General features: G+C 34.7%; 1 protein-coding gene across 2 annotated transcripts in view; it reads right to left on the bottom strand.

The window, feature by feature from the left end:
* The window catches only part of RYR3 (ryanodine receptor 3), a 197146-nt gene that overhangs the window by 52871 nt on the left and 126365 nt on the right, over positions 1–17910 (bottom strand). For both annotated transcript variants that reach the window (XM_086892711.1, XM_086892710.1), the window contains exons 54-64: positions 16900–17049; positions 16259–16321; positions 15738–15813; positions 15445–15568; positions 10277–10392; positions 9920–9987; positions 9184–9305; positions 6875–6924; positions 6096–6156; positions 4381–4619; positions 3386–3467 (exon numbers count right to left, since the gene is read on the bottom strand). In XM_086892711.1, the coding sequence (XP_086748837.1) occupies positions 3386–3467; positions 4381–4619; positions 6096–6156; positions 6875–6924; positions 9184–9305; positions 9920–9987; positions 10277–10392; positions 15445–15568; positions 15738–15813; positions 16259–16321; positions 16900–17049 (1151 nt within the window). The remainder of the gene's footprint in view (positions 1–3385; positions 3468–4380; positions 4620–6095; positions 6157–6874; positions 6925–9183; positions 9306–9919; positions 9988–10276; positions 10393–15444; positions 15569–15737; positions 15814–16258; positions 16322–16899; positions 17050–17910) is intronic.

Genomic DNA, 17910 nt, shown 5'->3' on the forward strand with positions numbered 1-17910 from the left:
TGGTGAGCAATTGCATGTGAATTGTTTGCCTCTTTCTTGTACACCATCACAATTTATTGCTCTTACTGTTCATTGCCTTATTTTGCTGCTGTTTCCAGTAAATTGCTCTTATCTCAACCTTTAGTGCCTCCAGTTCTTTCCCTCCACCACAGGGACAGGGGAGGAGGGACTGAGCAAGTGGCACATGGTTTGGAGTGTTTCTGTGGGAAATACTGAGGGAATACCATTTTGAAACCAACATCCTCATTTGGCACTCAACACAGGGCAGAAAAGGGTGAGATAACAATAGATCTGGCCACAGCAGGTAGGAAGCAAATATGATCTAAGCATTTGTTATATTAGGTCACAATGTTGCTTGGTTGGTTCATGTGGTTGTGGTACCTAACCCTGTATATATTCCCATATATGCAATATGTGCTACTCATGGTGATATTTTACAGAGCAGAGAGAGGGATCAGGATTGCTTTGTTGCTGCACTGTGTAATATCAGTTTATGACATGATAACAAGGACAATGAAGGTCATTTGGGATGTGTATTCAGTGTTGCTCTTCTGCCTTTACCTTGGGCACTACCTCAGGGAGTCCAGTAATAATTGTACCCAGACTGTGGGAAGAAGAAGGTAGATAATTTCCCCCATCTTTTCATTCCCTTATCCTCCTTCAGGCCTGTTACAACTGCTTTTGAGGATTTTGAACTTCCCTTGGATGTTAAGAAAAGCATGCTCTTATTGCTTGGTGTGCTGGGTCCCCTCGCTTTGGTCCACACCATGGAGTTTCAAAAGAGATTTTTAGGAGAGTATTTCAGAGATCTGCCCCAAGGGTGGATAGTCACTAGTGGTATGGAAGGTGCAAGAAAATCGGCTGACTTTTGAAGGATGATTCTGCTCCAACAGTTTCAATGTTCACCCCCAGAGCAACTAAAGTGCTTGATAAAGTGGCAGAATATTTGAAGGAAAATTTCTGTGGCAGTTTCAGGGTGGTGAGAAGTTATGCAACATGCCGGGCTCTAGCTACTATTTTTGGACACATCTTGATACTAAACAGCACCTTCAGGGGGAGGAGGAAAGCAATGCATTGTGGCCACTCAAACTGCAGCTGAACCAGAGGAACAACCTGTGCCAGTAGCAGTAATCCCTACACAGCAGAAAAAATACAAGACAAAGAGAATCAGTTTGCCTAGTGAGGGAGGAAGAGGAAGTAGGGCCCTCACAAGAAGGAACACTCAGGGTGAGGGATAATCACCTGATCCCTGTCCCTGGGTGAGCTGTGAGATGTGTGAATAGATTTCATTCACCAGTCAGGTGAGCCCCTCGTGACCTGACGGCTCCAGTGCTGGGATGTTGTGGCCCAGAATATGAAATCAGATGGTAGTGAAGCCAAGCATCTGGGATCCCTGTCCTGGGATGTGGGCATTGCAAAAGGGATTGGGAAAAGGGCAGAAACTCAGCCTCTGGAGGCAACTCCTGGCAAGTGTGAGGGAAAGGTGTCTTTCCAAGGATCATCTACTAGTGCACCAAGACAAGTGGAACATCATGAAGAAAGATACTCAGTAGAGCATTAGGGCTCAAAGTAATCAAGATCAACAGCATTTGGCATCCAATTCTTAACATTTATGTACCATGGAGACTTTTAGAGAAAAAATGTTCACAGAAAAATCAGAAATGTCTCTCCAACATCCTAAAGCTAAATGGTCTTCATACAAAGAATAAAATATTTGACAATGGAAGTTTGTCTTAACAGGGCAGTAGCAGCAATTGCATTAAGAATCAGTCTTGAGCCCCTGCAACCAGCAGAGCTATTTCAGCCATAAAAAGAGATATTTATCTATGAAAAGTGAACTATGACTCATTCTGCAATGAAAGTAAAACTTCTTAATGTCCCTGCCAATATTAACCAGGAGAAAAACTTGCAATTTGATCCTGAAACTGAACATTGCTTAATTTGAATAACTGTTAAAGTCAGCTCAATCACTCACTTCTAAGTTTTGCTGAAACATTGAGCATTGTGTTTGAAATCCTACTTCCCACCTAGACACTGATGTCTGCCTACAGCTGTAATTTAGGAGCCTGAGACGAGTGAAAAACAAACTCTATTAAATCCATAGTTGAGAACTTCTCACACAGCCTAGGAGAATAATTAGTTTCCTTAGATATATCTCATCTGATCACTTTCCCATTCTAAGACAGTTGCTGCAGGCAAAGGTGATACTGCTAGAACTGATTTGTTTAAGATTTTACCAATCAAGTGGAGGCCTGGGCTGAGAGCTTTTCTTATTGAAAGGCAGCTCAAACACAATCATGTTTCATTTCCTCTGAGGAGACCCTGACTTCTGGTTAGATATGGAGTAAGGCACTTCCTATTTTTCCTATCAGATCTATGTAAAGGAGTATTTAAGATTTTGAAGCCCAGAAAGAGAAGAAAAAGAGTATAGCTTTGTGCATAAATGTCTGAATGAGAACATACAGCTTGTGCACACGTGTGCATTCATGCAGAGTGGGAGGAAAGATCTGTCCACCAGACACCTCTTGCATTTTGTATGAAAATGCAAATTCAGAAAGAATTCTGAATAAACTCAGGAAGGAAGGAATTGGAGACCAACATTCCTCACACTAGGCATAGCCTCTCCTAACCAGACTTGAATTTCTTCCAGTTTAGTTTCTCTCTCCCTATGGATCTTAAACTTTTCATCATAAGAAAGGCAGCAAAAATTGCCTAACATAAAACTTTCATAAGTATGGGTTATGGGTAAGGATGGGTTATCCTTATCTTGGTTCCTGTCTCGTGACACACAGACAAAAAATTAGGATTCTCTTTTCTGAGCTAAGAGATACAGATTTGATCCCCTCCTATTGGAAGAAAGGGCTTGAAACACAGCATAGCAACTAGATGCTTAAAGGTATTGTAGACCTTATTCTTTTTTAAATACAAGTAACTGGTTGTTTCCTTTGTGGAGTTAATGGTTGTCAGAATACTCTACATATCCTCAGGATTTTATGCTCAGGACAACTCTTTTGAGAGCCCTTTATAGACTTGTGTGTGAAACAGATGCTTCCTACTTAGTACTCAGCCTACTTATCACAGCAATATGTGGTAGAAAAACTTAGAGAATCTAATGGCAACCCAAAGAAAAATTTAGCTTTTCCTATGGGAAAAATAGACTCTGTGCAGATACTCTGCCAGATGCAGGATAAGTTATTTACTTCTATTGAGGGCTTTTTCCCTGTGGAATTGAATGCTAAACTATAGGAAGCTATTTTCAAGGGAAAGTGTATTTTAAACATCTCTCACTCTTTCAAATTCATCTTTCATCCAAACTGCTTTATTACCTAAGCAACAGACTCCTAAAGAAGAGAAAATTTTGCATGCTGAGTTTTACACTTAATACCTTTCAACATAGATGTTCTTTCCAGTCCCAAGAGAATAGAGGCTACAAAGAATTCTGTAACATGAAACTTGTACATCACCCACTAGAGGAAAATAAAAATACATTATCAATATTTATTCAGCTAAGATTTACTTTCCAAATACAAAACCTCTGTTTCAATCAATCTGTTAAACAGTATCTAAAACTTTTAGCACACTGAACATTCTGACTGTCCATACTCCACATGGTATTTACCTTCAATGTCTCTAAATCCTGGTCCACATCCATTCCAAAGCCTACCAAATCATCAGACATTCCAAGAGGACAGCAGATATTCACTAATAAAATATTCTAGGTTATCACACTTGCAGAATAAAATTTTAAGTTAAATGACATCATTTTGTGTGTCTGACCTTTAGGTAGATAATCTAAAGGTTCACCATATTTTTAAAGAAATTATTTTCATGGTTATCCATCTTTTAATTATGACCTAAATATATACAAAATTTTGGAACATAATTACGAACATTAGAAACATTAGAACATAATCAGACCATTCAGCATATTGCTGAATCTCAAGGAATCATTTAAGTACTTTTAAACGAACATGCTAAAAATAGGGAAAATTCAAATTTGAAGACCTACAGTGGTTTTCCCAGAGAAGAGAAAATCCACAGGGAACTTACAGTAAGTTGTCTCCTTTAATATAATGAAACGCAAATTTTGTATAGAAAACTAGTCTCTTCCACACATTTGTTAAGAGAGCACTTAAAGGGATATTTTAATTTCCCTCTCAATGTTTGGAGAAATATTGTCTATAATTAACTTGAAGCTTAGTGAGCATTGTTTTTGAACGTGTACTCAAAATAAAGTATTATGATGCTAATTTCAGAATTATTTCTGGAAATGTGCATGTTACTGAAAACAGAATTTCATCCTCTGAATCCATGCAGTCATTACTAAAAAGCATTTGTATTATAAGACAATAAAATTAAAAAATAAAATAAAATACTTACAAAGTAAATCTATTCCAAAGTGATATTGTGAAATATGTTCAAAAATTGATGTTAAGATTGGTAATAATGCCACAGTAGTGTAATTGATATTCTGTGAAACACCTTTGATTTGCGTTCGTGAATGAGTAAATTTTCCCAGTTTAAGATTTTCTGAAGTTTTTTCCAAGTCTTCAGCTGCATTTTCAAAAAAGGCACGCAATCCTGCTTTAACAAGCTCAGATCCTGATTTCATAACAGTTCTGAAAAATAAGGGAAAAAATATCATCTTTGTCTTGATATTTAGTAGTCGTATAGAGATACATGTACATGTTAGTTACAGTCTGTCAGCCTTTGAAGATACCCACATGTATCAGAGAACTCCATATTACGAACAGAAAAGGACACTTACATCAGCACAGCAGTATAAGCAGCAATTTCAATTGTGTATTTAATACAAAACAATAAAAAGACCTCGATTCCACAGTCTTGCCCTTCTAGTTTTTTGTGATTTGCTTTTGAATAAGATAATGCCTTCTCAGTAAAATGTCAAAAGAAAACTTAAACTTGAGAAAACTAAAACTTGAGAAAACTCCTCAAAATATGTCCAAAATCCCCCAGCTTTTAATTCCTGTAGTTTTATGGGAGCCCCAGTAAGCCCCAGGTGTGTAAGTCAGGACACTTCAAAGCACCCTTGTCACTAGAGGACACAGAATGATTCACACAAACACATCTCAGTGGTGTGATAGAAAAAAGAGAGCTTTTCTTTTCTGACTCCAGTATTTAGAGATTCTTGACAATGACCAGGGATTGGATAATTCAGTTACCACCTTCCCAATCACACTGGTCATGTGAAACATCCATCAAAAGACATTTCTTAGAAGGAATGTATAAACATCTGTTTACAGTTACTTTCCGGGGAAAGCGTCTAAAAACTATGAAAACAAATAAAGCTTATTTTTCAGGGTGACATCTCACCCTTTCTTCTTTAAAAAAGAAAAAAAGAAAAAGAAAATTAACAGAGAAAATGAACAATATTCTAAACAATCAAAAGGAAAATAACAAAGAAAATAACCAATGTTCTAAACAACCAGAAGGCTCTAGTTTCAGGGTGATACAACCTAAATTTAGAAAGTGTAACTGCAATACCAGAATCACAGTCCCCATTCCTTGACTTTTTGTACAATCCTCTGATACCTAAGTGAAGATTCCAGTGTTGTTTGCAACAAGTTCACAATATCAGGTTGCTGTGCAACTTTATCCAGGCCAGAAAGCAGCTCAAATTCAAAAAACTATTCAAAAACTATTCTGGCCTCAGTTTTAATCTACATAATCAATTCAATGATAAGCAGTAAAAGTTAGCAAGTGTAACGATGCCCATATTTTAATACATGTTGCATACTTCTAATGACAAATTTTACACAATGCACTAAACTTAATATCTGCAGGTATCACTACTTTCAGTTCCAATGATCAAGTCATTTATAAATATGTCCTCAAATGAGCTTGGAAAAGTTGACAAGTGTTTTCAGTGTTTGAATGACAGACATTGAGCAGAAAAATGTAGAGGAACCACTTTAGGCAAAATCTGCTAATATGGAGGGTAATACTTGATTTGTTGATGCTGTTAAGATCACTGATTGCAAATAAAGAATAAAATACACAGAAACAATCCAATGGCTTCTGAGAAGCTCTGAAACCTTCCTATTTTGCAGTTGGTGCAAAAGTCACAAACTTACCGTGTGTCAAGAGACTGAGCTAAGATGTGCAGGCAGTTCACCATTGTAGCAGAATCACTACCTGGTTAGAAAGAGATACTATGAAATATTATGATACTAGGAGATATATGATACTATGAGAGCACAATAGCACAGGAAACAATCATCTAGTGATCCAAAATGTCCTTACTGGAGATGCACAGTTTAAGCAAGACATTACCTAAGCCTCCCACCTTAGGTCACTGGAGAGGGAGTTAAGTCTGGTTGTAGAACTAATTTTTAATTTTTTAAGTAATTTTCCATATAAGAGCTAAACAGAATAACTAATGTCTGCTTGGAGCACATTTTCACCACTTAACCTTGCAACATTCTGAAGACTGTATTTTGTAGTACTTATATTTCTTTTACATTTTTTTACCAATATCTTTTGGGAGGTGTGTTATCTTTCCTTACATCCCCTTTAATCTATTGAGAAATTAGTCAACAGTTTAGATTCAATAGTTGGATGACAGAAATCAATTAGCGTAAGATTACTTTTGAAAAGCTAAAAGTAGCTGCAAAACACTGATTTTTTTTCATGGAGTCTGAATATATGACAATGTGCTATTTCTTCCTGCTTTGATGCTTTCTGTATTTTTTTAAGTGTTAGCTTCAGAACCATGTTCAATGCCCTTACTAATTTCACTAGAATCTTATGAAGCATTTAGTAGAATTTTGCCTATAGTTGTGAAAATCTTCAGGTAAGATATAAACAGTGGTTATGTATTCTTTACATTTTTATCAAGCTCTTAACAACTTACCAAAAAGTGAGATCCTATGTCTAACAAGAGCAGCTAGTTTGCAGAACAGGCTGAAGCAGAGAAGAACAGAGAAAGCAAAACAAGATAAGACAAAGATGAAGGATTTATTTAGAATACGAGGTAAAGACTAGTAGGAATATGAAAAAGAAAACACAACATAGTTCCTGGAAAGTGTACTTTGAGTGATAAATGATGATAACAGTCCACTGCATTAAGCAGGGCAACATTTTGAAGCTCCTGAAATCTCTTATTTTCTATACTTCACCACTTCAGAGGTGTCTTGAAATCTTAAACTTTCTTTTGACAGTGGTTTTCAACAATTGCATACTATATGGCTGAGTCATTCTTTATGGTTATTATTTCTGAATATGATTTTTTTTTGTAAGAACAAGAAAAAATGAGAAACATTTTAGTATTTTATTTGGCATTCTGCAGGAAATTAAACTTTAAAATCTTCATACTATTTAAAATAACTTTCAAGGATGTCTTTTGTAAATAATAAAAAAAAAAAATCTATGTTTACCCTCTAATGATGATAACATGAATCCTAAATATATACACACTGGAAGAACTTCTAGCAAGTCTATCAGATACTTGAATATCTATCCTACCTGTCAAAATAGTAGGATAATTAAGAGAATATAGCACTAACTCCCTAAAGATTAAAGGGGCCACTTTAACAAAGACAGCTAGAGAGACTTGCATATTCTTTGGGCCATACTTTACAAATGGAATAAGGACATAAGAAAATGAAGCATATACCTTAGGACTTGGTATGGTCTCATACTAACCACATATTTTTATTGTTATCTTCACAATGGTAAGGAGATACTATACTTCCTATAAGATGAAAATGGCAGATAGTCACTTCTCTCAGTGAAGGATGCACAAAGAATTATATGGTATTTCTGAAGTTATACTAGCAGGTACATGTGCTAGACATTTAACTTCTTCATGTGCCTTTGTAAAGCCACTGTCATAGCCCTTGAACGCATCCTTCTACCTTCATTAAGACCTGACCGACTTTAGGGAAGTAACAGGAGAATTCAGAGAGGAAGCATGAAATTGAAATGAAATTAAGTGACACTTCCATCCTCCTGAGCCTGAGCTATCTTTCCCAGCTCCAGCAGGACTATCTTGCAGTTTTGCAAGTGTCTGAGAGTCGAGTAAAGCAGAATCTTGGGGACTTAACACTCTTACAACTGCTCTGTATGGACTGCCACCCACAAAGAATATAGAAACAAAAGGTAATAATAATTCAGAGAAATGCAAAAATGTGTTGAGAGAATAACTGAATAATGGAATCTAGGAAGCTGAGTCCTAGGCCTGATCTTATATAAAAGGCCGTAACTAACCTTTACTTTCAAAATTTATTATCTACTTTCTCCTGGAAAAAGAAGTTAACTGGTCAATGCAGTGAAGGAAAGTAAAAGAAATCTGAGCAATTGACAGCTAAAGTAAGAAAGTGAGAGTAAAACAGTTGAAATACTGTGACACAAAATTTCCGAAAGGAAGTTACCAGCAGCACACCTCAAGGGGAAGAAAAAATTTGGCAAATTATTAAATTACAGTCATAGTTAAAACACAATTGAATATTATTTAATATTATTTTAAATTTTAATTGAAGAAAAGAGAAATTCATATTTTCATATAGGCAGCACATTCTAAATTAAAAGGTAATTATTTTTAAAATAATTTTCTAGAATAACTTTGAGTCAAATGGCTGATTCCATCCCAGCAGTAAAGACACACAAAAATGATTAATTTCCAGTAACACTTGTGCAGGGGTAGAAGTAGTTTTGTATAGAATCCATATTTCCCCCTATAAAGCTGCTTCATGGTATTTTAAACATTTTTTTGGTAGCTGAAAATTCAAGTAAATGTGTGACCATTTAAATGAACCAACAGTGGGAAGAGTTTCAATCAGAAACTGCCACCAACAATGAAAGAGAACCCCATCAGAAACTAAGTAATCCACTGCTCACAGAATAGTTTATTAGTATTTTGTAAATTAGTAAAATTAATATTTTAGTTAGCAACTACAATTACATATTGCAAAATAGTTATGATATATACTTAACTCTAATTGTGTGTGTGTATATATATATATATATATATATATATATGAAATAAAGAATGACAAGATAAGGAATTTTATTCACTCACTGCCATTCTCATACAGAATAAAATATTCCCTTCCAGGTGAGGAAAGTAAGTTTTTGAATTATCTGTTTTTCTCTATAATCTAATAAGAGACCTTTAGTTCTCTGAATAACGCCCTACTGTGGATATCTTAATCTTTTACTTACCTTGCTACCATTTCCTTTTCCTTATTTGATGCATATCCACTGCTACTGAGGGTTTTTGATGGAGAAGACAGGAAGTAGAGGCAGTGATTTGTAAAGTACTGATCAACTAATGGTAGAAGAACCTAAGAAATATAGACACAAAATATATTTTTTACAGAGCACAATGGTAAAATTAGCAGCAATGCTCTGATTGATCAAAGTTCATAAAAATAATTTTAATTCTGTAACAACTGTATTTTTTATTTCAGACAAAACTTGTGCAAATTAAAATCCAAAGTCTTACAATTTTATTCAAAATTACATAAATAATAAACAGACTTTATAGAGATAGCTGTTTTGGATCTAATACTGCGTAGGAGTATTTCTTTCTGCTAATTAGATGATGTGCACTTCAGTGATATCTTGTGATAAAAAAATCAGATTAAATTTATATATTCAGTAAGAGAATTTAATATCATGTAATGAATAATCTGCCTTTTAATTTTTATGTTCCTTCTCATATGGAAACAGATATAATGAAGTATTTTGAAATATTTCCAGCAATTATACTGAGAAACGAATCCAGAAAGTATACTGAGATATTTTTGAAGACATTTCAGAATATTTGATAACAGTTGGATTATTTACAATTAAATAATGGAAAATTTATATTTCCATTATGTGAAAAGCAATCTAACATTGCAAATTGACATATTCTGTACAGTGGTACACATATGAATACAAAATAATCACTCACTTTAGCAAAGAATTTTATTTCTTGGTCGTGTGGAGATTTTTCAGTTTTTCCACTGGTTACAATGGCTTCTGCAAGGATACAATCAGGGCAGACACAAATAAGAAGCTGTCTAATAGTAAATAACACAATAGATCTTTCAGATAGACTTGAAATATTAGTTTTATTCAAATAAAAATAAAAGAGCAGAAACTGTTTAGCTAATTAAAATTTTTCAATAATTTAATCTGAAAATTAAAATACATTATTTAAATTTCTTAAATGCAATAAAAATAGTGATCACTAAAAATGTAAACCTATAAATCAAATATTTAAATTTCAACAAGTCAAATGATTTTAAAAATAAAATCTGCAACTTACCCAAATGTGCAATAAACTCTTGAGCAGAATCAACATATTTTAAAATTTTCTTCAGAAACTTAAAGGCAAATCTCTTTTCCATGGATGAAGCATCCAATTCCATGTCATTCAGGCCCCTGTTTTGAAAAGGATTAAGAGAAGTAGCATTGATGATGGCAGTTGTACAAATGATGACAGTACTATGAAGCATTTCATGCCTTAATTTTTTATTATGGTAAATTGTTGGAAACCAAAAAATAGAAACTTCTACAGATGCTGAAGGGTTTGATCTGCATCCTTGGAAAGAGCTTAGTTTAATGTATTGATGAAGGTACACAGACATGGAGTAGAGAAATTATAAACACGTGTTCCTACAGTTATAACTAAGAATATGTGTTAAGTAGGTAAGATATTAAGTAAAACAGTTTGAGGTTTAACTTGTAATAGTGTGACTTATAGAGTAGGTTAGAGATCTAGATACTATAATAGAGGTGTGTATGAGTACGTGACCTGTCAGCTTTGTAGCTAAGAGAGAGATTCAGTGCAGCAAAATTAAGCAAAGGTGATAGGTTAATAAATGAAAACAAGCTTCCTGTCAACTGCCTATTGGGCTAAAATGTTATATATTGCTGTGCAAAGATGCAGCTCATGACTTCCTTGAGCTATGGCTGACTTGTTGCTCCTCTAAACCTCATGCCTTGAGACTGATCTCTTATCTGGCTACTTGAGCGATAAATCATTTCAAAGCAAGGTGGTCCCATCCCTTGTTCTTCATCTCAACAGCAAATTTTCAAGAGAAGGAGAAAATTACTATGATAGTTCTTAATTATCAACTATCTAGGAAGAAATAGAGAAAAATGAACTGACTTTAATAAGAGATTTAATAGCTTATGATTAAAGTTTCCAAAGTACATGTATTTTAGGATAAGAACTTTAGAGTGCTACCTTACTGCACAAACAAAGCCATTATGTATCTGAATCTAACAAGATAATGCTTTGGTCACTCAATTGCTACTGCTGGCACATTTACATTCCAAGTGTTTGGGAAGTCAGCAGTTGTATCTTTACAAAATCAGCCTCCGTACTACCCCTCATTTGATTAATCTTGATTTTGTCCTTTAATTTTATGAAGGAATGAAGCCAAAATTACTTCAGGTACTAACTGAAAAGTTAAATGCAAGTAACAAACTATTATCTTATTAAAGTATTTGAAAAAATTCAACAGAATACAATAATTTCTAAAGAGGCATGTATTACTTATTCTTTAAGATAAATTCATTACCTAAATCATGACTGATCATACTAGATATTAAAGAGGAATAAGAATACATGCGGTAGTCTGTCGCTAAAGGACATGAAATGATTCACACGAATGTCTCTCAGTATTAGAACAGGAAAAAGGCCACTTTATTCTCTAACTCCAGTATTTATAGATTCTCAATAATGACCAGGGATTGGATAATTAAGTTACCACCTTTCCAAGCACACTGGTCATGCGAGAAGTCCATCAAAAGATGTTTCTTAGAAGGAATGTGATAAACAACTTATGTTTATAGAACTTTCACGGGAAAGTAACTAAAACTATGAAAACATTATCAGAAGGCTTTAGGTTTCAGGGCAACAGTTGTCTGGGTCTAGATTTAAAATATTTTATTAGATTTGAAGTATAAATGAAACCTGCATGACTGAAATTCTAAAATTCTGTAGGATCACACTCAAAATAACGTTGGAAGGAACCTCTGAAAATCACCTTATCGAAGTCCCATCTCAAAGCAAAGCCCCAAGACAAGGTCACTCAGAACCTTGTATGATAATGTACTGAGTAGGTTCAAGAATAGAAATCTTATAATGACCCTGGAGACCCTCTAATATTTGGCCACCCTCACTATGAAAAAATAACAGTGAAATATTTTCTTATATCTAACTGGAATTTTCCTTGTAACCACTTATTACTTTTGAGGAGTTAGTGTATAACCTCATTTTCTCTATAACATTGCATGAAGTGGCTGAAGAGAGACATAAATCCTATTGTAGCCTTCTGTTTTAAAACTGAAAAAAATCCAACCACTCCTCAGAGCCTCTCCTGGCATAACATTGGCATCCATCCACAGAGCATCTCAGTGGCCTCCCACTTGAGCGAATTTGTTCTCAATGTCTTCCTTAGCACTGGAGAACCAAAAATGGGATAACATACTCTTGATAGAATCAACCTGCATAACACACTTGTTGATAAGGCCTAGTACACAGCTTTCATCATCACAAGGACACATTCCTGATTCATGTTCAACTCGCACAATTCTAAGAGCTTTTCGGCATATGTGCTCTCAGGCTCAGCTCCCCTATTCCTGGGATTATTCCATCCCAGGTATAGGATTTTGCATTTACCTTTGTTCAACCTCAGAAGATTTCTGTCAGCCCATTTCTCCAGACTAGCAAAGCTCCTCTGAAGGGTAACCAAACTGTCCAATTCATTGCTAAGTGTTCATACAACAACAAATCTTCAAACAATGGTTTCTGTTTTGGCATCAAGGACAAGAACAGGGATTTTTTTTTTCATTTCCCTTTTGAAGTCACTTTATTCTATACATTTTTAAATTTATTCTTACTTGCTTTCACAAGTCATTAATTCTTTCATCTTCATTTCCTTGAGATTCTCTTGTAATTTTGTTTAGTTTGCAACTTCTTCATAGTCTCTTTATTCCAATATCAAAAGAACTAAACTCTGATTAAGATTTTCTATTGGTAGATGGTGGGTTATACCTGGCACATCTAACTGCTTTATCAAGTGAGGAAGTAACAGAGTGACATTAAAGAAAACCTCTGGTTAATCATAAATAGCTATTTCATCTGCTTCTATACAGCTTCTTCAAATAGTAGCAGATAAGAAGACTCAGCCCTTATCAGTTAAGAGATAATAACCTGGCCAAAGGGCCAGAGGCTACAGAGGAGCTGAATGGTGTGTCAGAAGTAGGGAAGAAGGAAGACACTGAGGAAAAAGCAAGCTAGGAGCAAGAAAAAAGGGAAGCTGCTGCACTCCCTGCTGTGGTATAAGAAAATAATCATTCATACCAAGAGTCCTTACCACTGGTATGGGAATAAATTGAGGAAGTAAAATAGAATATTAGACTAGCAATTTAATACAGCTGTGAGACAAAACCAAGCAAAAAAAGTAATTCTGGGAGGAAGTTGATGCAGAAGAAATTTTAACAACTAAAAAATCTAACAATAAAACATATGTTCTTGACCATATCAGAACACAATTAAGAGGAAAGAAATGGTTTTAGTCTGGGGGACCACAGCCAGAGAACCAAGAAAGACATTTCAATCCCATTTTAAACACAAACTTAGTAAGACTCTAACCTCCCATCTTAGTTTAATTTATGAAAAAAATTAATAATAATTCTATTTTAAGAGTTCTAGTTTGTATACTTTGATGACTCCCTATTTATTTATCACCTGTGCAAATTATTTACTATGAATTAACAGCTATGTATGCTTAAGAGGCATCTTCTGCTGCCTCACTCTCCTAAAGGAGACTAAGTATTTAGCTGTATTTTCAGTGAGGTCACTGTAGATATCTTCCTTTTGAGTTTATAAGAAGTCATGGTTCCTAAGAGATTACACATATTTTCCGAAATACTGAAAGACGTGGATAGGTCTGCAAATATAAAAAACAATATCCAAAGACCTTGCAGAGATTTAAAGATACTTAACAAAATACCATGATGTTTCTAACATGTACTTGAGTAAGGCCTGAGAGATTTATCTGTATGTCATAAACACAAAAAGTGTGTCAAAAATTTTCTCAGCAAAGAGCAAAAAACCCAAAAACAGAAGCAGATGGTATATGTAAGTACACATGCTGCTCCGCCTATACATTTCCAATTATAAACAATTCCTATGTTTTAATGATTAGTCCAACATTTTCAAGAATGACATCTTGAAATGTGATAATTGCAATGAGTACTTCAAAAGATTATATATATATACATATATGCATATATTCATCTGAAGAAAACATTGAAAAGAGGATAATCTTGATTCATCCTTATACACAGTTACTGCAAACTCTTTGCCCCTATCAATGAAGAGTTTGAAACTGTTTTTTCAAGTTGATTTGTCCCATGATGTAACATGTAACACTGAAAAAAGTGATTTCCTGACCCAAACACATGCAGCTGAAAAATTTGACCAATTCCACTGGTGTTTCAGAAGATCATTCATTTGCATTAAGTAGACCAGTTTTTCTTTTTCAATGGCTCTGAAGCAACTATGGAAGTTATAAAAATATCTGATTGCATACCTACACTTTGGGTTAAGGCTGAGAGCCTACATATGTGGCAGGAGGGAATTTTTCTCTGTAATAATATAGAAATGCATACTTCAAACTGTTTTCTCGTCTCTTATAAATATTATTAATTTTTGAAGCAAAGTTACATTTTGCAAATGTTAAAAATTGATTTTAATAAATTTCTGAGTATACTTTCAATAGAGACACAGACTTGAAAAGTAGAGATAAATGAAAAAAGGTAACATCTGATTCTATGTGTGTACAGAAAACATTGTTCATTAATACAACTGAGTTCACAAAAATGCTTGATGCCAGAAAATTGAGGTTTCCTATGTGTTGTTTCACATACAATAAAGGAGGAGATTTATAGTAGAGTAATTCACAATTCCATCTTATAAAACCATATACTACAGTAAGAAGTCCCCACAGGGCAGCTTACTTTGAGACACAGCAATTCAAGTTACAGCAAAGGAAGTCTATGCTTCTGCTAGAGTAGAAGTTCATGCCCACAAAGGACCCACTTTGTCTTATTACTACAGAACTCAGAGCAATATTTTTTTCAAAAACTGGATTAAAAAGCAGTTTTAAATATATATATTTCAGTATCAGAACTCAGCTTAATTTTTTCCATTGATACTGCTGGCTGCTAACTTAGACATTTTGTTATCCTCTTATCTATTGTTGCATTTTGTATTTACTATGCTCACATACTTATTAAAAATGTTGCCTGAATATGATGTTTTAGAAGAGTCTTTCTGAACATGAAAATAACTCTGATTCATAGAAGATATGCTGAACAGTAATTATGTTAATAACTGCCAGTCTGCAGTGAGATAAGTTTAACATGCTGGTTTGTGCATTGAATGCAAGCAAGCAACTAAAAAAATGTGCAACTTACCGAGATATGATTATACCATTGACTTGAAGGAATTTAAACAGTTCTTGTGCCTTTTCACGGTCCCGTGATTTCTCCTTGGCTGTCAATGTGTCATAAGGCACCAGTAAAGGGTGACTACCTCCACCTTTAGTAAGTTGAAAGAACTGTAAGTTTTTCTACTGTAAGATTTATTCTGCTTCATGTACAAAAGGAACTAGTCTCTTTTGATTGCCTTACACTGTTATCTTTCAGATTGTTTCTTCTCCCTCATTCTCCTTGTCTTTTTTGGTGTGGTTTGCAGGATTGTGGCTTACCTTTGCTTTCCAACTCCATTTTCTTCTTTTTGGCCCATATATTATGGTAGTTTTCTGCCATTACCTCAACCATTCCCTACATCAGAAAAAAACAAGAGGCAAGATCAGGTGACAATTAAAAATTCTGTAATGCTACATAACTTTACAGTCTTGAGTAAAGTCTACTCTCTTGTCATGAAGAAACATCATGGTTAAGTGGAATTTCTATATTCAGCTATTCCTTGAAGTCAGCACAAGCACAGGATACTCATAACATGCTGTTGACAGCCCCTTCCCTAGCTTTGTGCTTCATTTTCTCTGGGAATTCAGGAAGCACCAGTGGAATGAACAGAAGAAATTTCATCTTTCAGTATGTAAATAGCATGCACTCTTTCTACAACAGCTTATCATTACTACAACCACAAATACACTCATTAAGCCTAACAAAATTCAACTTGCTAATAATAATGAAACCAAGTACACCCATATGTATACGGATATATATCCCTTCAGCATAATATATGCAAAACACAAATACGAACCTGAAGCTCCCTAGAAAGTGCAACATTAGAGAGATCAAGTGGTGTTGGGCTATACCCATTTCCCTGCAGTGGAAAAGAAAATTATTCTCAGACAAAATAATTTCAGATAAAAGAACCAAATATTCAATTACAATGTCTCTGTCATTGACCTGATTAGAGTAATACCATTCCTAGTTTTATACTTTCTTGAAGAAACAGTTCACCTATTTTGCAATGTTCTGCAGGCACTGGATGATTAAGAGAATAGGTTTGCTAGTGTGGAAGCATGCATGTTGCTGCAGATACTTTGATCTCTCTATTCACAATAGGTGGCAAGCTGCAAAGAACTAAGCTTTTAGCCTGGGAGGAGACCAGTCATTAGACATACAAGATGTGCCTTCAAAACATGACAGAACCATGTGGGAATTAAGAAAATTCATATATATGCTGTCTTACGGCCTCATTGTCTTAAAAACTTCGTGGAATTCCCTCTTTAGTGTTGCACAGTGTTTATTATAGTGACATGATTTCCAGTTTTAGAACTCTACCATTGAAAGTTTCTTTTCACTAAAAGAATATAAAATCGACATAATTGTTTATAATTTATTAGTAAATTATTGAAAAGGGCGTTTGTTTTCTAAACTTAAGGCATTCTACCTTACCTGACTAGACTGAGATATGCTACGAAGCTTTTCATTTTCACGCTGATGCATTATTGCTTCTCCTCCCTCCTTGGTTCTTTCTAGGCTCCATCCCAAGGCCAACATGGTTTTCAGTGATTCTCTGGCAGGCCAACGATAAATTTCCTTTTCCTTTGAAGAAAAGAATACCAATTTTTTTCTGTATTTAGTAAGTAGCAAAATCATAATACAAATATTCTGTCCTTCTCTATAAAGTGCCATGTACCAGAAAAGTATAGAAAATTTGTATATTATACAAGAACACAAAATATAGTTCATATTTGAAATACTTGCAATTAAAAAAAAAATTCTTAGTGGCATTTATTGCTGGGTATGTGTCAGAAGCCAACAGCACTGCAATGAGCCCTGGAGCAAAAACGTAGATTTGACCTGGAAACTTATTCATTAGTTCTACTAGCACAAAACAACAAAAAAATGATGGTTCTGTGAGTGCTATAAATCAGTTTAACAAGTATGTATCTTCAAATGCATCAAGCACTCAAGACTTTTTTTAGTCTTCCTATATTTATATCCATTCACAGATACAGAAGGTTACTAAACTATACACCTCTTCATATAAACACAGTTACCAATAAAATATAAGCAACAGCCCATATTGCAGCACTCCTTTGTAAAGTAAAAGAGTTAGAAAAATTTGGAAAATTTGTGGCAAAATTCTGAGTATGTCATATTAAGGCTTATCAAATCAATTAAATAAAAGATTTTCAGGTTGCACCATAACCCAGTTGTTCAAAATGAGTTTTTAGGGATAGATCTGACTTATGTTCAAAATTCTGATTTCAGACAATTCAGAAAATTCTCTTTGAACTGGTTAAATAACAACCAACAATGCTTTGGCTCCTCCCCAAAGATTCCAAAGCAATTTACAAACCTTAGGAAACAACCTCTTTAATCCCCCTTGAATCTTGTCATGTCTGTTTTCTGAATAGGAAGAGGGACATATGTAATTGACTTGTGTCTCCCAGTGAATCA

This window comes from Cyanistes caeruleus, chromosome 6, assembly GCF_971803275.1.
Source record: "Cyanistes caeruleus chromosome 6, bCyaCae1.hap1.1, whole genome shotgun sequence".
Classification (NCBI taxonomy): domain Eukaryota; kingdom Metazoa; phylum Chordata; class Aves; order Passeriformes; family Paridae; genus Cyanistes; species Cyanistes caeruleus.